This window comes from Dipodomys spectabilis, unplaced genomic scaffold (assembly GCF_019054845.1).
Source record: "Dipodomys spectabilis isolate Male_0828 unplaced genomic scaffold, ASM1905484v1 ptg000071l, whole genome shotgun sequence".
NCBI lineage: Eukaryota > Metazoa > Chordata > Mammalia > Rodentia > Heteromyidae > Dipodomys > Dipodomys spectabilis.
Window position 1 is genome coordinate 2,522,689 of NW_024870748.1, and position 21,067 is coordinate 2,543,755.

Genomic DNA, 21,067 nt, shown 5'->3' on the forward strand with positions numbered 1-21,067 from the left:
ACTAGTATGTGAAATAGGGCTTACTTTCTAGTTAGCTTAGTAAGGATGACTGAAGATTAGCAAAAATAGTGGTTTCTATGATTTGATGGCCTCAATAATTCCTTCTCCTCTAAATCCAATATTTCCTTATAGCCTTGACTCCTGAAATTGCCTGTCTTCATGTGACTCCCTTAGAGGGAGAGACTTTTACTTGAAACTGAAAAATACAGATGTGCTTTTAGAACAAATTCATCTATCTCTAAAGCAGCTTCCTGTATAAACTTTCACAATGTGAATGCCACCACCAAATCTGAGGAGAGTTAAAAAAGTGCGAAATGAGAATTCCAACTGAGATTACCCTCTAGCAGATGGCCCTGTCAGCAAAGGCGATTTCAGAAGCCGAGGGAGATGCTAGAACCTTTTTGATGACCCCTCCAATTCCCCATCATCCGTCAGCTTGGGTCTCTGTATTTCGGTTAGGCCAATTTCTCCTTCAGAGCTGAGGTCACATGTGAATACTCCCATGTTGCGTTTAAAATCCATCCTGTTGCACTGTTTGCAGTTGTTTTTTTTGTTTTTTGTTTTTTTTTCACCCTTTTTGTCACTGTTTTTGATTTTTGTCACTGTTTTTTTATTTCTGTACCCTTTTGTCTTGCGTGTAAGTTGACTTGATTTGGGGAAGCACAGAAATGATGGGATGAAGGCTGAACTAATTCAGCAGTGACACTCAATAGACACTATGTTGGAAATGAACTTTACAATTTGGGGGGTTGGGGGTCAGGAGAGAAAAAAACTAGGAGAAAATGGGGGAGGGAATAATACTGTTCAAAAAATGTATCCATTACCTGATTTATGTAACTAACTCCTCCCTCCATACATCACCTTTACAATAATTTTTTAATTGAAAAAAAATGCATCCTGTTCCATTCTGTTCTCTTTTAGTTGTAAAGGTTTTAGTTTCTTATATTTTGCTTGTAGACACAAAATCATCCCAATTGATTTTATGAGTTTGGTTTTAAGAGCTAAGCTTCATATTATTTGTTTGTCATTTGTGGGTTTTGAACTCGGCCTGGTCTCTGACACTGAGCCTCTTAGTGCTTAAGGTTAGAACTCTACCACTTGAGCCATTGCACCACTTCTCATTTTGGAGTGGTTAATTGGAGATAAGAGTCACACAGGGAGACTTTTCTGCTTGGGTTGGCTTTGAAACACATTTCTCAGATCTCAGCTCCTGAGTAGCTAGGATTACAGGCCTGAGCCACTGGCGCCCAGCTTAAGCTTCATTTTTTTCAAAAAGTAGGCTGCAGTTCTGTGGTTTTTGCCATGACCTTACTATTCAGTCTACAAGATCTTATAAAGAGCTCTAGAATCCAATGCTGTGATACGTTTCATATGATATTCTCATCTATGGATACAGCAAGGTACAATGTGGTTGTGGTTCCTAAACCAGTTTGCTTTTACTGAATGTCCAATTCTTTGACAACTACCTCCATTATTAGCAGCACTCTAATTTCTCTATTGTCCAGGGAAATGTATTTATGGGAAGAGATTTATACAGCTGATGAGAAGATATATGGATTGGGTGCAAAAGTACTTTGCAAGGAAGATGATTCAAATACAATTCAGGTTGGGGGAAATGGATTTTTCAAATAAATGAAATTTCAGGATGTTAATGTGATTTATTTCACTTAATGGTGCTGGTGAAGAATGGCCCAGAGCTAACAAATTCCCTGGCTGCTCAGGCTAAGCAGAAGATCAGGTTTCTCAACAGTTTGCCTCCCGCACCTTCAAAGCGATCCTGATATGTAAAAACAAATCACTGGTTATTGGAACAAAATAGCTCTTGCTGATCTCAAAGACGGGTCCAACCTTTATTTATTTATTTTTTTCCTTTCCAGTTAGAAGGTGTGGGATAGGTGTGATAGTTTCTTGAAACATATAATATCCACCATCTTACTAAAGAAGCCTTTACATGAACCTGTCATTTTGTGCCTGAACAATCAGTGGATTATGACCTGCTGCTAGAGCACATTTACAGTCATAACCACAATTTTTTGTGGGTTTTCAGAGAGTCCTTATTTTGCACCATACAGTACAAATACTCTGCCAAGTGAATGTATAAAATTCTGTCTACATAGCTCTGGTAACCTTAATTGTCCATGCTCTACAGTGGTAGCTTTTCTTTTCTGCTTGTTTTTTTATGCCAGTCCTAGGGTTTGAACTCAGAACCTTGTGCTCTTGTAGGCTATTTCACCCAAGGCTGGTGCTCTACCATTTGCCCCACACTTTTGGCTTTTTGCTGGTTAATTGGAGATAAGCGTCTTATGGATTTGTCTGCAGGTCTGGCTTCGAACTGTGAAGCTCAGATCTCAGCCTCTTGAGTAGCAAGATTATATACATGAGGCACTGGTGTCCATACAGTGATAGCTTTAACTGGGGAAATAAATAATGCAGTTAATCCATGGAGATATTCATGGGTATTTGAAAAGCTTATTCTTTATTGGTATGCTTAAAAATGGGTCACTGAATATTTGATTGAGGAAAAGAGAGGGTTATCAGTTTATCCCTTGAGAAGCTACCAGAAATGAAATAAAGTCAGTGGGGGAAAGGCAGTATAAACAAACATCTCTCTGAATAGGAAGCACAGGTAATAATCTACTAGTTGTTATTCTGCCCCATCACTATACCACTCTTGGGCATATATTTGTTGGAGTATGAATCAGTATACAAGAAAAATCCCCGCATACCCATCCATATTTATTGCAGCTCTAGTCACAGTAGCCAAATTGTGCAGTCAGCTGAGTTGTGCAGCAACCAATGAATAGATAATGAAAATATAGAATATGTATGTATATTTCACACAAAAGTACACAATCATAAAGAAAAAATGCAATTACATCATTCATAGGGAAATGGATAGAATTGGAAATGATCATGTTGACTGAAGTAAGCAAAACTCAAAGAGCCAATGCCACATGTTCTTGCTCATTTGTCGAACCTCGACTTAAAACCTGATGATTATGATGATAATGACGACGACGATGGTGATGATGATGATGATCGGGCATTAATGCAAAAGGGAAGGATGTTGAGATCTATTACTATAGCTAAGTACATGGACAATACTTATTGAAACCCAACAAATGTGGTTAGAGAATGTGAGGAGGAAGAAGGGGAAATGGAAACATAAAGAAGAGGTTAAAAAGTGTTTCTGAGTATACAATGCACCACAACAATGCCCATTCATGGTCTTAGTTTATGCTCATTCAAAATTAAAAAAAAAAGCATCAACAAGTGAAACAGTCACCGTGTGCATTTTGTCTCCTCCATGCTTTTCCCGCCGGGAGGCCAGCCAGTTGCCCCGCACCACCCACACTTGCCAGTACATTAGAGTTCATTATTTGTCTCTTTTTGTCAGCATTGAAATGAGGAGTCAGGCCCTGCCAAGATGGCTCTACTGAGTGATTTATAGATTAATTATTTTAAGGAGCAAGGCAGCACAGCATGATGCATTGGAAAGTGTGTTGTACTAGGCAAAGACCTGCATTTTAGATCTGGCTGTGATCTTTTAACAGCTGTTTGAATCTGGGCAAATCATTTAACCTCTCTGGGCCTTGGTGTCCTGATCTGTAAATTGGGAATAACAGCAATTGATAGTTGTGGCAAATAAATAAAATCTGGGCTTTGAAGCATTTCTGGACTCTCTGTCACTAATTACATGTGAAGGACTGCTATGGTTAGGTTTCTAGGACACATACACTATCATCACCTAGCCCATAAAGGGGCCCATCCTTCAATTCTCAGGGAAAACTCTAGAAATCACAAAAAGGGAAAGACATTGAACTTGTTTCACTAATAATCTGCTCTATCACTCTGTCCATCTCTACCTCAGAATGAAGAATAGGTCAAGTTAGTATTAGTATTAACTAAACCCTTAATCCTCGACATTAAAGTGCTCCTGGGTGTTTTTGTGACCATTAGCTTTGCCACATTAAAGACAATTAGAGATCCAACCTGTAAATTTATAGTTTATAATTTCTTTCCATCACCTATGTATATGAAGGGGAGATCATAGGGTAGGTTATCCTAGACATGGGAAAAATTCCTGCTATGGATGGGCTATAATCGAAAATCCTTAAATTCCACAGTGTCTGATTTAGTTCCTAATAGTTCTTTGATGCTGTAAGGTAACAAAATTATGAAAGGATCCTTTATTTAATGCATTTTTTCCTAGTGTTGAACCCACAAGTTTGGTAAGCCATTTATAAATGATCCTCATTATGCAGGTTCTTCTGTATCTATCTGCACTATCTTCCTATTATACAGGTTAAAAAACTAAGGCAGATGCCACCTTGTGGAATCCTAGCCAAGAGTCTGAGATGGGGATTGTGAGATTGAGGCCAGCTTGGATTATATACTGGAAATCTGTCAACAGCAAATAGCAGTTTTTTTGTACCAATTCTGGGACTTGAACTCAGGGCCTGGGCACTCTCCTTGAGCTTTTTATTTCTCAAGGCTAGCTCTCTACCATTTAATTCACAGCTCCACTTGCAGCTGGTTTTTGGTGCTTAATTGGAGATAAGAGTCTCACAATCTTTCCTGCCTGGGCTAGCTTCGAACCATGATCCTCAGACCTCAGCCTTCTCAATAGCTAGGATTATAGGCATGAGTCATTGGTACCTGGCTCAAAAAAAATTAAAAAACAACAACAACAAAAAACCCACTTCCTAAGCCATATATAAAACTGGGTAGGAATGTCAGGTCATCTAACTTTCCCCTCCAATGTTCTACCTAGGAACTATTACTTCTTAAAGAACTTGGATATAAACTCAGACTTCTAATACATACGCAGAAGTTGGATTATTTGGATTGGTTTGACTTCCTGATTCAGAGGCTCAACAATTCAATGTCCTGTGAGAGGTTTATCAATAGAATTAAAACATCCAAATTGACTGTACCTAGAAAACTTCAGTGGATGTTATGAGAGAATACCCACTGAATTCTGAGTCTGTGTGTCACCAACAGCTGGTTGAAAAGTATGCCCAATTGGACATCATTTACTTTGTTCATACCAAACTATCCGAATGTTTTGTCTGCCTGTTTCTGGAATTAGATGGCTTTTTCATTGCTTAATTTTCTTTTCGTTCCTTTTTATTTTTGGAATTAGGAGTTAAACTCAAAGCTTTGAGACTTTCTATGTAGGCATTCCACCATTGGAGCAATGCTCTAACTTTTCTTTTTTGTGTTGGTCCTGGGGCTTGAACTCAGGGCGTGGGCAATGTTCCTGAGTTTTTGTGCTCGAGGCATAACTCCACTTCTGGCTGTTTTGGTGGTTAATTAGAGATAAGAGTATCACAGATTTTCCTGTATGGGCAGGCTTTGAACCAATATAACCCTCTTATCTCAGTCTCCTGAATAAATAGGATTATAGGCCTGAGCCGCAGGTGCTCCGTGCATTTTTACTTTTCTTTTTCAGATACAGGGTTTTTGTTTTTTGCTTGGGCCACCCATACACTGCAATTTTCCTACAACTGCCTGCTACTTGCTTGTCCTTTGTTGTTTCATTAACATTTTTTTGGGTCATTTCTCTAATCTCTGTTTCCTGCAGAGCTGTGGTTACAAATGTGCGCCACCATACCCGACCCAAAAGTTTCATTTCTACACCTGTAAGGTTATGAAGTTTTTACTATGCATGACAAAAATGCAAGCATTCTCAGTATCCTAGGCATGCTGCAGATGCTCAGAGCAGGCTTGGCCTCAAGAACAAGTGCTTCCTTGGACAGGCACTTGCTCTAGGGCTGATACTGAACATTACTCTATGTGGAAAGTTGGTCACATCATTTTACTATTGGTTCCTCTTCCAGAAGGGAAAAGTGGATAGGTTTTTTTGTGCTGCAGAAAAGTGGTTTGGACAGAGATATCTGATAAATAGTAGTGAACTGTACTTGCTAAAAACTTGAATATTGTCATCTCCCAAGCACGTTCAGGGAACTGCAGCTCTTAGTCTCAGGCCCTACGGCTTCAAGGTTACTTCCTGGAGCCTGAGCACTGGCCGCACAGGCTTTAAGGGCCCATGGTCCCAATGGAGCGGCTGTGGTGCGCTCCACAGCATCTAGAGGTGGTGTTCCTACTGATGGCCAAACAATATGTTGCCCCCCAAGGCAGCTTCAGGCACCAAGGAAGAACCTAATTTGGTTCCGTCCATCAGCAACAAGAGGATAGTGGGCTGCATTTGAGAAGAAGACAACTGTACTGGCATCTGGTTCCGGCTGCAATGCCTAAGTAGTGGAAGCCACTACAAGCTGGTGCCCCACCAGATGGGCCATTGAACCCCATACTAATGTTCTCAGAATGCTCTGTAAAGTTTCTTCTTCCGAATAAAGACTAGCCATTCCATTGGCTCCTCCCATAGGTGGTTAGTCATTTGTTTTTTGGGGTAAGCACACATGACTTTTATATTGTAAATTGTTATCTTTCAATTCTAGCTTGTCATCAACTTAAAGTAAGCCCTGCAGTCTTTATACTAATAATAAAAATAGATAGGATACTAAAACCCCCAAACTTGAATATTTTCAAATTTTTCATTTCCGCCAGGTACTGATATCTCTAGACTCCAGCTCAATCTTAGTGCTAATTCGTCACCTCTCTGGCTCATAAGTTGTATTCCTTGCCATGTGAACTCATATTCAGCAAGTCCCCATGTCCTACCTTGCCTTTATCCAAATGTTGCCTTCCGTCTTCTGTGTTGTGTGTGCTTGCCTAATGTCTTCAAGAACTAATCCCAAATAGAAACCTAGGTTAACCTGGAAGAACAGGGCCTGCTGGCATCGGTACTAGATGGCTTCCTGACTAAACATACTTCTCCATTCAGACTTCCTTGGTGCTTGAAATTGCTACTGTTAGAGCACTTTAGCTGGCTAATGACAAAGAAAGCTCCTATTAGAATGCTCATTTAGGGATACTGAACCATTATCAGCCATTAGCATCCTCTCTTGAATTAGTATAATCATATAAGCTAGTCAGTCACCTAGAAACGCCTTGGAGAAATGGGACTTTCAGATCCGTCAGGCTCTGCATTTTCCAGAGAAGCTCATAAAGTTTTGTATCTGGGATAAGCTCATTCCTTACCCTCAGTCTTCTTTCAAAAGCTGAAATGTTGCCTTTGTTTTGTTCTTTTCTTTGCCGCCACTCAATGAGGTTTGCATTGTGCTCTCCGGGCAATGAGATGTTGCATTTGCCCAAGGTGGGGTTGACTGCCCCAGCCAGGATGTGGGGCTCTGAGCTGAGGCTGATCTCCATCCCGCTGGCAAAGGTGACACGTAGTGAACCATCTGGACTCACCCGATAGGTGCTTTGAGTATTTTCTGTATAGAAAAAAACCACAGGAAAAAAGGAAGAAGAAAGTGGAGGAGAGGCAGGAAAAGACAAGTTGAGTTTTAGGAAGTGAATTTGGGAAGGGATAAGCAAGTGAGGCACTGTGGGCATAACCACCTTCTGGACTAGACTACTACATGGGAGGGCAGATATCCTCTAGATCCATTTAGATCTTGTTATTTTCACAGCTGGGCCATCTTGTTTCCTGGATGAAAGACTACTGGATAACACTTTAGGCTGTTTTTTTTTTTTTTTTTTTTTTTTTTTTTAAAGTATTCCCTCACAAACTCCCTCTCTGAGTTGCTGGGTTGACCCCCCCTTAGTTTAATAAGCTGGGAGCTAGGATGAGAAGAATATGAAGCTCAATCCAGCATCCTTCTTACCTGGGGACCTCCATCACAAGTTAGTACAGCTCACAAAATCCTAACTTTGATGAAAATGGCAACTGGCCTCACAGCCTTACAGGAAAAGGTCTTAATGACTGGGTAGAGAGAAAGTAATTTCTCTTTGTCCAATTCCCTCCAGCTTCCAAGAAATTCCTTCCAAATTGTACCTTATTTTTTTCCCCATTTAAAACCTTTTTCTTTGCTTTGTACAGAATGAGCTTTTAATCCTCTTATTTCTCTTCTATGCTTTCTTGGTATGAATTCTGGTATGTCCTGTTTATTGGTCCATGTCGGCACTGATCTAGCATGCTAAGTTCAAAAGGATGCTATTACTTTCATATAGCCTAGTTTGGCCTTAAAGAGCCTTACAAATGGGTGGGTATTGGAAAATGACTTGATAGAAGACTTGGCAGGAATTTAACCTCATTACTCCCACAGAGATGTGACCTAAAGTGGAGATGTGAACTAATAAAAGATGGGAATGTGCTTTTGTTTCAGCTAGAAAATAGGAAGAAGAATGTAGCTTCAGAATCAAAGAGGAATTCTGTTTATTAATGGTATGCACAGGTTAGAAGATGGCTGAGAAGATACATGCTGTTCTGAACAAGTGAAGACGCTAACGTTCTTACCTTGTTTTAAGATATATATTGTACTAGTTGCTGTCACATTGGTTGACATGAGGACATTTTCACGGTTGGAAGTATCTAGCTCCACTTTTGTCAGCTTCTCCAAGTCACTATGGAAGCTACTGACCTCTCCGGTAGGAAACGTTGCATTGGTCAGGTGTCCCTCTGGGTCATATCTGAGGAATATAACCAATCCAAACTCTGAAGCTTCTTGGCAGTGATAACAGGTCTTTGCAACCTAAAACTCACTTGATAGCTAATAGAGTTTAACTCTGAGTGATAACAAGTAGTATTAATCTTGTTCAATAAGAAGAGACAGGTTAGCGGCATTATTAATCAAATGAAGGTATTCTTTGCAGTTTCTGAATTCTTGATGATTTCCTTGAGCTGTGATGTTTTATAGAGAAATAATCTAGTAATGAATCACTGGTGTGGAAATCTGATTTATGAATCATGTCCTGCTGTGTGCAATGATGTTGCAGGGAGGCTTCTGTTTGCAGTTCGGGTGGATCCCATTTACATGTGATGCATTAAAATTACCAGCAGAGGGGGCTGTTGTCAAAGGAAAAGGAGACACCAAAGTTCTTCAAAGCCTGAGCAGGCCAATAAACTGACTTTGCATTGTGATGGGAAAATTATTATTTGCTGCTGTTTAAGTTGCCAAATTTGAAATGAATGAATCACTTTTCCAACAAAATGAACAAGTACCGAGGATAATGGAAACATGTTCATTAAAACATTCTGAAACCCCTTGATCTTGTCACTAAAATTCTTTTGATCTTTTTTGAGTACATATAGTATATAATATTTTGCCATTTTCTTATATGAGTAAGAGAGAAAAAAAATAATAATTACATGAGATAATAGGCAATAACCCATATCTAGAAATGTAGTCTAGTGAGTCAAAAAAATAAAAAAACCAGAATTTTTGGCAGTCTCACTGTCCTCCAAATGGAAACTGCTTCCCTGAAGGCTTTTGATACGGAGTTGTTCTTTTATTGCCAATAGAACCATGAAAAATAAACACTTCATTAAAAGTAAAGACATACAGTTGGAAACCCATTACTGTTTTCTTTTCAAGTTGCAAATTGCAAAATATTTAAGCACTTTTATTTGCTTTAAAATGTTAAACAATTATATTCATTTTACCCAAAGTGAACAGGATACAGCTCAGACACAATGGTAGAGTCTAGTTTGACTATGCCCTCTCCCAACAATGGATGCAAAATGCCCCAGCGATTCATTGTTAATCCAGTAGGCTTTAATGAACTCAATATGAACAGTTGCTGAAATTGTAAAACCTATACCAACCTTTGGTAGGCTGGGGAAAGAGGGATAGGAAAATAGGCCAGGTTTTATAGGCTTTAACTGAACTTCAGACTATGCACAATGCTGCCTCATTTGGGTTTGTGTGTATAAGCTTGTGTCTGGGTGCAGACAAAAAACTATCAGTTAAAATGCTCATGCCTGCAACTAAAAATAAGCAAATTGCTCATTTGACACCACAGATACATTCAGGTAGTTGTTTAGTCGGGTGTCCTTTTTGTTTAAATGGACTTCAGTCAAAATGGTTATTGTGTTGCTACCATGCAGCTGAGGACTCATTATCAAAGAATGGCCACAGGGTGCTATTGTGCCTGGGGTTAATGACAAAATCTTTCCTCTGCCCACCTTGTTTGCCTATGGCCTGCTCTGAGGCTCTGCAGCTGCAGCTGCATTTGCAAGAAGCAAACCCCTGCAAGAAAGAAGGGCTTCCGTGTCTAGTACAGCCCTCATCTGACCTGCCTGGTGTTCTTTCCAGGGAAAGAAAATGTCTGCCTTTCTTCTCCCCAGGTATCAGTCTCATTTTCCCTATAGAGAGGAGTTTTCAATCAGTGTATAGAAGGAAGTTGGTGAGAGACTTTGTCACAGAGGAAGCCTGTGATTCCAACTTCCTGGATTCTGGCCTCGGCACCAGCAACTTTGCCTCATTGCTTTCCCTCTTCTGATGTGATTGACCTCTTGGTCAATACATCTCTTTGTCATTTCCTCCAAGAAATCTACCCTCCAACACTTGGAATGCAGGTTTCCAATTGGCTTTCCAGATGAGGGGGCAGTTTTCTTCTTTCTTTTTTTATTTTATATGTGGTGCTGGGGATTAAACGGAGAAAAGGTGCTGTACCCCTGGGCTACACCTTCAGACCTCCCTTTGTTTGAAAGCAACATTTCATATAAAGGGGACTTCGGTGGTTGCATCCAGTGATCAGAGCAACGTGACAAGATTAGATACCAATTGAGCCATCCATGCTCAGAGGTGCAAGGGTAAAAAGACTCAATAAACCTTAGCAAAGCCATCTGGGTAAATCTGTTTTCCTAACCTAGTTACCTAGCTCCTTTTAAGCTACGTCATGCGCGTTCTTCTTCTGTGATATGATTTAAGGCTTTTTCTGTGATATGATTAATGCTCAAGACCACAGGTACATTCCTACATATTCTGTTCATATCCCTGCTCTCCAACTTGACAATGGAACACTCTGAAAGGAAAGTTAGTGTTCTAGATAAAAAACTATAGCTATCCAGCTAGAGGTAGCTGGGTGAGCTGTTCCCTGGTCCTTTCCTGGCAAAGGGAGCAGGGCTTTGAGGAATGAGGTATCATTTCCTACAGGCCTATCCAGTTGCCTCCTTTTCTTTTCCACAATGGGATAGGCATCCTTATTTCAAACTCCTGTTCATTTGAATGCCACAAACATACCATCTCACAATGCATTCCTTTATTCCAATTCTGCCAGTCCTAGTCCAAGCAGTCACATCAGATAGTGTCTGCAGTGTGGCATCTCTCAGGTGTTCAATCATTTCTATAGCTTGGCCTCCAAACATACCAGGCCCACCTGTCTTCTGTGGGGTAATTTCCAAAGCAAGGCTGACAGGCAAATGTCCACATCAGTGGATGAGTCCCACAACTTTGGAAAGATGGCTCAAAGTGGATAAGAAAGAAAGGGAGCTGCTTTTGATTTCCTATGGCTTGCTGGATTCTCCCCCACCCCCATCACAGGGGAATACATTTCTAGACTGAATGTCAAAGAAACGAGTTTAATCAAAACCTCTCACGTTATGTGTTTCCCTTTGGTGCCTGCATCCTTTGGTGCAGAGTACAAGCCAATATGGTTCAACTGATCCCCCTCAGGCTACAACATGGAAGCAGTTATCCCCTTCCCCCCACCCCCCGGGTAGCTCAAAGCAATCACCTAACCAGACACAGAGTCTGGCCAAGGAACTGTGCCACGAGGGAATGACTATTTTCATCCCAGTCATCACAAGTGGCTTTGGTAAGAGGAGATTTGATATCAAGTTGTCCCTTCCTGCACAGATTTTACAGAGATTCACTATAAGGGTACCCACCAGTAAAGTATAGGGCACACTGTTTTTGTTTTGCCAGTCCTGGGGCTTGAGCTAGGGCTTGGGCTCTGTCCCTGAGCCTCTCTGTGCTCAAGGCTAGTGCTCTACCACTTGAGCCACAGCGCCACTTCTTGCTTTTTCTGTGTATGTGGTACTGAAGAATAGAACCCACGGTTTCATGCATGCTAGGCAAGCAGTCTATCATTGAGCCACATCCCCAGCCCACACTTATCTTTTGATTGAGTACTGTGATATGTCATGGGCATTAGCACATGTATGCATGTGTGTTTCTGTGTAATATGTATGTCCTGCTGGAGCAAAGAAGCCACTTGTAAAGGAAATTCAGAACTTATTCTTATCAGGAACATATAGTTTCATTGGGGAACTTATATTTATATATTACTAAAATATATTTGGTCTGATTTTTTTTATGAATAATGGCCTAATCTTTCCCCAGAGGACCATTTATACCAGAACTATACTATGCAGAGTAGAAACTATAAATTCTCCCACCTCTACTTTTAAGAAAATATTCAATACAATAGGAAATAACATTATTTTTTGAAGGGAACAGGAAGGATTCAAAGCTTGTTTACCCTTTCATCTCAGCAAACTGATGAACCTAATAAGCATTCTTTAGGAAATACTGAATTTCTCTTTTCTCATCAAGAATTTCAGGCTTGCTATGATTCAGTTCCAAGTCCATATGCCCTTCTATCTCAATTTGTCCTTCATTCAGCAAGCTCAAAGGAATTGTGTACAGATTAGGTGCTGGGGATGCAATGTAGGATGTAATTCAGTCTAGTGGAGGAAAGAAGACATACAGAAAACAAAACCCAATGCCATAATATTTCCATCAATTTATATAAAGAAAGAGCTGTAGAGGCTCAGAAGAGGCAAAGGTCAATTTCAGCGGGGGTGGGGGGGTGGGGTGGGATAGGGGGTGGGTGGAGGGTGGAGGGGGTCTAGCAGAAGAGGAAGCAGAAGAGTGACAGCAGGTAGAGCAGGAAGTGTCTGAATCCTGGAGGGCAGGTATAGATTGGAGGTGGAGGAGGACATTGGGGTATGTGTGTGTGTGTGTGTGTGTGTGTGTGTGTGTGTGTACAGAATAGCACTGCTTGAGTATAGGAGGGTACTGAGAGGAAAGGCTGGAGAGGTGTGCTGGGACCAGGCTCTGGAGGTAAGCTTAGAAAGCTTTTCAGAGTGAGGAGAGGATGAACTGAGCAATGACTTGGTGTTGGAAAATCACAGATGAGCAGATCTGGAGGCAGAAACAACAATTAGGAGTCTGAAGCCTCAGTGTAAATAACACAAGATGGTGGACTCCTGTCCTTATTGCTAATCATTGGGGCATATCTTCCTCACTAGAGAGTAAACTCATGCATTTTCCAGGCTGGGCAGTGTCTTATTCATTTTTCGATTTTCAGAATACAAAACACTCTGGAAAGAGGACATTTCCAGTGGTGGATGTTGGGAGGGAACACTCAGCTTACTGAGATGTCCTGTGCACTGCATCTAAAAGCAGGCATTGAAAAGCTTTCTTTGCTCTACCTTTATTTCTGTTTTCTTGGGCATCACCACAGTTCTGTTTGCCTCATTCTTGAGCCTTATCAAGGACACAAACACAATCACAAACATTACAGGAAGGGTGTTGACTGTCTGTCTCTTGAAATGTGAACGAATGGTCCACATTTCTCTCCTCTTGTTTACCTGAAATGATTCACCTGCCAGTAGGCAGCAAAGTGGACTCTGTCTTCTTCCATCGTTTTCTACTTTGGGATTTGTAGAGGCCTCCTTGGAAACATTACACACATTTGAATGGACACATTGTTGCAGAAACATTTCTTTATGGGGATCACACCTTGTTTGCATGGCAAATATCTCACCCAGGGACATGGCTTATTCACTTTTCCCCTCCTTTCTGTTATTACCAGGGAAAGGGGAATGTCTCCATTAGCCAAATAAAACAGCATTTGTGGAAGGAGAAATGTACTAATAAAGTCCACAAAGTGAGAATGCAGAACACCAAGGGTGAAGAGATTATACAAGGGTTGGGAATGTGGTTCAGTGGTAGAGTGCTTGCCTAGCTTACATGAAGCCTGGGTTGGATTCCTCAGTACCACATAAAAAGAAAAAGCCAGAAGTGGCACTGTGGCTCAAGTGGTAGAGTGCTAGGCTCAAGCAAAAGAAGCTCAAGGACAGTGCCCAGGCCCTGAGTTCAAGCCTCAGAACTCGCCAAAAGAAAAAGGGATTATACAAATGCAATCTCCCTGAAGTGGAACCACTTTTCACAAAGGACCTGAGGAGCTGTTGATTCAGCCTGCACTGGCAGTAGTGATGCAGCTGATGTTCTGGCCTTAGTTGGGGAATATTTTCCATTTAGTTACAGCAGAAACCTGTTTTTTTAATCCTAGTGAGACTTGAACTCAGGAAATCTTGATTACTAAACACTCTACCACTTGACACATGCCCCTAGTCCTTTTGCTTTTAGTATGTTTTATAGATAGGATCTTGAACTAAATTACCAGGACCATTCTTTGAACATGACAGTCCTTCCCTATGCTTTGTATAGGATTTCAAGCATGCCTTACCACACCCAGTTCAATAGCTGACATTATGACTGATTACAAGTACTAGGAAAGCAAACAAAGGGATCATGGGTACTTGTAGCTTTGCTGGGGAATAAAGCCTGCTTGCCCATTGTGTGAGTTGTGGGGCATTTCACTTAGGTCTCAGCTATATCAGGGTTGTTAAAATTAGGGCCTGCTAGCTTGTGAGGTCAAAATGCCTTCTTTATTGTTCCAGTATTCTTGCCTTGCCAGTCACCTCTTTGTTAAATCAAGTCAAATGGAATTGGGTGACTCATTTAGCCATTTAAATAACATCGTATTACACAATAAAAGCCCTCAAAATACCAATGCACAAGAGGCATTTTAAACTCCATTTTTATGATCTACTGTTCGGGGTCATTTGTAACATTTCTCTTCTTGATAACTGCTGATAATCAAGTGCAATGGATTCATGTCTCCGCCCCCTCTCCACAGCAGTTTGCCATCGGGTCAAACTGCTAATGCTTCTTTTTCTCTTTCTCTCACTGTCATCTCAGCATGAAATTTCTATCGCCACCTTGGCAAACAATTTATCCTCTCTGGCTACAGAAAGAAGCTTCCTACTCACCTCAGATACCTATATATCTATATCTCTATTTATATATGTGTATGATATTTTTAGGAGGGCCTAATCATTGTCTAGCAAATTTTGCCCTACTCTGACTTGGACAAAAAGGAGGTTCACTTGCATTTCCCAACTTCAGAAGGATAAGGAGAATCTCTGAGGGGTGTTCAAAACTAAAGTACTGACGAGTCTAAGTGATAGAAGAAGAGCAGTGTAAAAGTGTAAAAATCAGGATGTTAGAGTTGTGTCAGGGACTTCTATTCATCACAGCAATAGATTGCTTCAGAAGGAAGAGGGACTTTCTCTTCTAAATGGATGCTATTGGAATGTGAAGGGACAAGTTACTTCCCAATTCTGGGCCTCCATTTGCTTATTTATAAAATGATTTCAATTACTGCTTTGTGATCATAAAACTATGATTCCTCTCATGTGGGTGCCTGATTTCTTAGGATCTCTTTGTGACTTAAGATTGGGTCTGTAGCAGTGGGATCAGATGATACCTTTTTTAGTCAATGTTGGCCATGTCCTGATAACAAGCCTGGATGCTACTCACTCTGAGAATCCTGCTTAGTACACGGTGTTTGTATCCTTATGCTGCCAGCCAGAAAGCAGGCACACAAACTGATTTCTCAAAAATATCCTCTTCTCTATCTCTAGTATCAATTTTTATCTTTGTATTGAATCATTTTCATTAGCAAACAAATATAATACATTGAAAAATTCCTTGTGTTTACTCCATTTCCCCTCCAGCCCCAATCTCTCTTCTCTTTATAGCAAAGCTCTTCAAAATAATTCTTTACTGATTGGCTCCAATCTCTAGCTGCTAGTCAGTTTCTTCTTCTTCTTCTTATTGAGATATAATTAACATATTATGAATTTATCATTTAAAGGGTATAATCTAGTGACTTGCAGAATATTCATAATATTATGAAACCATTATCACCACTTCTAGGACATTTCCATCACCTTAAAAATAAAACCCTTTGTCACAACCCTCCACGATAGCATACTTCCTGTAAAACAGCCTTTTCTAGAAAGTAGAAACCTCAATATGGAGTTATTTAGGCCAAAACTTTGGAATTGTCTCTGACTTTTTTTTTTTTTTTTTTTTTGTAAATCCCACATCTAATCTGTCAGTAAATCCTCATAGCATCTAAACCTTCAGAATTTCAATACGTCCTATTGCTCCCACTCTCTGGCACAAATCACTATGTTTTTTTTTCTGGATTATTGCAATAGTATCTCCACATGCCTCCACTGCATTCCATATAGTTACCATACAGTTCATTTTCAATTTAAAATTATTTTTGAAAACTGTAAGTCAGCCTGCACCTGTGCTAAACACCTGTAATCCTAGTTACCCAGGAGGCTGAGATGTGAGAATCTCAGTTCAAAGCCAACCCGGGCAGAAAAGTCCATGAGACTCTTTTTTGTTTTCCAGGGCTGAGAACCGAACCCAGGGCCTTCCGCGTGCCAGGCGGGCGCCCTTCCACTGGGCTAAACCCCCAGCCCCCATGAGACTCTTATCATCAATTAACAGTTAGAAAACCAGAAGTGCAGTTGTGGCTGAAAGTGGGAGGGCACTAGTCTTGAGCGGAAAAAGCTCAGGGACAGCACCCATGCCCTGAGTTCAAGTCCCACAACCGACAGACAACCACCACAACAAAAGCAAAACTATGTCAGATTGAGTTATGTCTTGAAAGGCTGATATTGATTAAGATGCATTGTATTCATAAACAGATACATCGAATTGAAACCCTTTTGTACAACTAAAAGATAATAATAAAAACAAGTTACCAATGGCTCTTAGAGTAACAGGGAAAGTCTTTATAGTGGGCTACAAATTCCTACATAAAGTAGCACTAGCCACTTAGGTGATTGCATTTCCCTACTACTTTCAATCATTCCATTCCAGACACAAATGGCTACTTTACTATTCCTTGACATGACAGACTTGTTTCTGCTACAGGGCCTTTGAACTTGGTGTTCCTCTGACTGGAATACTTTCTGACTACTCCATGCCAGCTATTCATCTAGCTAACTCTTTAAATTTTAATAGGCCTTTGCTCAAATGTCACCTTCTTTCTGAGTCTGCTCTACTCAACAAATTTGAAATAAAAATCTCTTCTGTCCCACACATTTGCCTTCCCTCCCTCCCTCCCTCCCATCTTTCCTTCCTTCCTTCCTTCCTTCCTTCCTTCCTTCCTTCCTTCCTTCCTTCCTTCCTTCCTTCCTTCCTTCCTTCCCTCCCTCTCTCCCTCCCTCCTTCCCCCCCTCCCTCTTTCTCTCTCCTTATCCATCCATGTCTATCCTTACTTACATGGAACTCCTTCTTCTACAATGCAAGAACCATGGAGGTAAGAATTTTTACCTGTTTGGTTCATAGCTATACTCTACAACCTAGAACATCAAATGGAACATAGTATTTATTGAATAAGTGAAAGGATAGCTTAATTATTTCAAAAACTAGATCACTCACTTATTTTATTTCAACTTATAGGTTTTAAAATAGTTGTTTTCCTATTTTCAGCTGCAATGTGATCTCACATGAGATGATTTTTTTTTGTGGCAGTCCTAGGGGCTTGAACTTGGGGCTTGGATGCTGTCTCTGCACTCTTTTGCTCAAAGCTAGTGCTCTGCCACTGTAGCCATAGCTCCATTTTCAGCTTTTTGTGGTTAGTTGGAAATAGGTGTCTCACAGACTTTCTTCCTTGGGCTGGCTTCAAATCTCAATTTTCAGATCTCAGCCTTCTGAGTAGCTAGATTTATTGGCATGAGCTACCAGTACCTGCTCAAGTTTTTTTTCAACTCCTTAAAACATTGTTTTAAAATGTGGGCTCTTTAGTCACATTATTGGGTTATGAATTCTGTTCATGTTTGTGAATAAAGACAAATTGACTTTTTGGTCTTAGTTTCCTCATCAATGTAATGGTCACACTAGAGCACCATTGTTATTATTATGGAAGTCAGATGAAATAGTTTCTGCTAATCACCTAGCTCAGTATCTAGCAGTTAGTAAATCTTCAGTGAGCAGTAGCTTTCACTACTCTTATTGAGATGTAAGAGAAACATTTTAAAAATAGAGGAAGACTTGCAATAGAAAAAAAATCGAATGCGTTTTTTTTTCTAAAGGAAACCAGAATAGTTATCTAGCTCTTTTGTGTAAATGGCATTTCTTTGGGAAATGATCCAAAACTTGAAAGCTGATTGTTTTGTCCTTTTCCTCTGGAGGCTTTTGTTGGACAGGACATATTTTCTTCATATTCCATACATTCTTCCAAGACTAGTCACACTTGGAACCCCTCATTTTTTAATACCACCACTTCTTAACAGTCTTCAGCTTTTATTCAATTCCAGTCCTATGGATCCTCCTCCCTTAACACATTAGTGAAAATGTAGTATTTTCCTTTGTGGAGAAAATACTTCCTGAGTGTTTGTAGACTCGCTGGCTAAATGGATTGACTTACAACCAATGTTGTCCATGTTTTAAAAGGCAAGGACAATGGTCTCTATTTCTGTGTCATGACACCTCTGAGTAGGTTGCTGTCACATGCAGTTTGTGTTAGTTCTCAGTTAAACAAAGTTATCACAGAATTAGTCTATAAGTGCCAACATGTGCAGATTCTTTGACTTATACAGGGACACTAAGAAAGCCTAAGCCTGCACAGGAACATTTGGCTCCACATTTCCCAGAAGCATTCAATGGAATGAAGTTACTATTCAGCATTTACTCTGCAGAAACTCTACAGTGCTTTTCAGGGCTCACTTCATATATTCTAACCTCTCTCTTATCTTCTGTAGTAAGTTAGACTGAGTTGGTTCCGGACATGCATTTATTTATTCATTTATTAAATCCCGCAAGGATCTATAAATACCTGTTAAATCACACTGTGTTAGAACTATTCTCTAGTTTTGTTATTTAAATGCAGCTTTACCTAGTCTTCTCTAAGTATTGTGTACATTCTTTGAGTATCTGGACTTATCAATTCCTATTTCCTGCAGTGCCACATTTCATTCCTTTTTCATTCATTCTATGCTTTTATTATTATCCTTCACAAACTGCTCAGGAGAAATGGGTCTAAACCCTAGGAGTTGATAACATTTTTTCCTTGAGTATTTTTCTTTTAATTTTTTGATTGTTAAGTGAAAATAGAATGTAATAGCCAGCAATTACTAAGCCATTTTCCTACTGTGATACAATTTCAAATAAAAATGTAACAAAGGCTATGTTGAGAATTGAAAACTTACTCATAAACAGTTGTCCATCCATTTTCATTACTTTTAGTAGCTAGAAGTCCTGTGTTTCCTGGATAAGTCATCAAGGCCAGATTATAGCCTTGGGCTGACACTCTTTTCAGGACGCCATTGCTGCTTATGGTTAGCCAGTATACCTGCCCGCCAGGTACCACAAGCCAAAGGGGCATCCCACCTGCATCACGGCGAATGTGCACTGAATTGCCATTGCTGCTTGTGATTGCACCCAAATCACCTTCAGCATTGTAGGTGAAGTTATACACATAGTCTCTCGTGATCAAATTCAGAGTGTGCAAATGGGTTCCATTGACAGTGAATTGGTAGAGTTCCTGATCGGCAGGGGAGGCAATCTCATAAAGGTTCATATCATTTAAATGGGCTTGGTTCCTGCTGATGGTACGAATTCGAACATTCCCAAGGTCTGCCACATACAGGGTACCATCAGGCGACACTGCTAAGGAGGAAGGGGCTTTCATCTTTGCATCTTTGGCGTAGCCTCCATCACCTGTGGAAGAAAGGCCTTGATTTTAATAATTACCTTTAGAAGCATTAGAATGAACATAGTATAGACAGAAATCACAGTGCATCAACAATCATTTTAAAGTAAAAAAAAATCAGTGGACTAACATACTCTGCATGGTATCCTTGACAATTTTGAAACCCATTATTCAAAAAATTGTAATTCTTGAGTCAGTACCACTAAAGATGAACAGTAAGATGTAATTATCTCAGTTACACCAATTTTATGAAATCCTCAATCCTGCTGTTCGGAATCTATTGTATTGCAAGATAGAACAGTAAATAATAATAGCCACAAAATAACTGGCTGGAAGTCCATGAGTCTAAAGACTGTCACTGCTTTTAGGATCTGTTTCAGGCCTGTTTTTTTCTGTTACTTCCCATTGTTACATTGTTAAAGTATACAAAGTCTATAAGTGTGACAGTGATTCAGAACACCAAATTTGAAAACTAGAATTAAACAGTAGATTTGTCTTGAAAGAAAGATACAAATTGGCAAAATTTCTATAAAATGCATTGCCCAGGAAAGTGTTTAAATTGCTGATCGAAAGTCATAAGCACCAAACTGCTCACTTCTGATTTCCCTGGCCTAACAAAAGGCAAAAATTAAGAAGACCATTTGGGCCTGAATGAAGTTTATTTTTTAAATTATGTTTTATTATCCTTAAGTAGTTGTGCAAAGGAGTTTCAGTTCAACACATCAGTGTACAAGTACAATGCATGTTGATCAAAATCCCCCCTTACCTTATTCTATCCCATCCCTCCCAACCCCATCCTGCTGAGTAATATAGAGTTGCTTGTCTTAGTATGGGGTATGGAGTGATTTCTACATCCTAACAATAGATGCATCTGCTGACATTTAGAAGACTGCTATGTGAAATACTTATTCCATATTTTGGGAAAAAGGATCATTTTGCCCCTATTTCAATTAAAAGTAAATAACACTGTGGCGAGAGTTTTAGATTAAAAACAAACAAGCAAACAGAGTATACATCAGACTGGCATCAGGAAAAATTTCCATCATTGTATTGACTTTTGCCCATGTATCTCCAGAACAGTGTGTTCTAAGTTTTTCTGTCTCAAAATATACCTGCTTTTAATCTGGAAACCAGTTAGTCACCTAGGAAAAGTATTATTCTGTCCTTAGCTAAATCAGTAACTGTACCTTTTAAACCTAGTTTTAGGTTTCTTAAAGCACAAATAATGTCATGATCTTACATTTGTACAATGGTTGTTAACTATTTAAGAGTCTTTTTTTTTATTATGCTAGTTTATCTTTAGACTGGTAAGGTGATATGACAGGCAGGAGTTTATCTCTATTTAACAAATAAGACAAATGAGTCAGGAAGAGGTTTTATGATTTTTTTTCCTCTAAGGCTC

General features: G+C 39.8%; 1 protein-coding gene and 1 pseudogene across 3 annotated transcripts in view; one reads left to right on the plus strand and one right to left on the minus strand.

Annotated features, from left to right (window-relative positions):
• The window catches only part of Tenm1 (teneurin transmembrane protein 1), a 599,693-nt gene that overhangs the window by 19,083 nt on the left and 559,543 nt on the right, over positions 1–21,067 (minus strand). For all 3 annotated transcript variants that reach the window (XM_042682396.1, XM_042682395.1, XM_042682394.1), the window contains 3 exons: positions 19,163–19,673; positions 8,369–8,541; positions 7,108–7,343 (listed from right to left, as the gene is read on the minus strand). In XM_042682396.1, the coding sequence (XP_042538330.1) occupies positions 7,108–7,343; positions 8,369–8,541; positions 19,163–19,673 (920 nt within the window). The remainder of the gene's footprint in view (positions 1–7,107; positions 7,344–8,368; positions 8,542–19,162; positions 19,674–21,067) is intronic.
• Positions 2,948–6,372, plus strand: LOC122109925 (annotated as a pseudogene).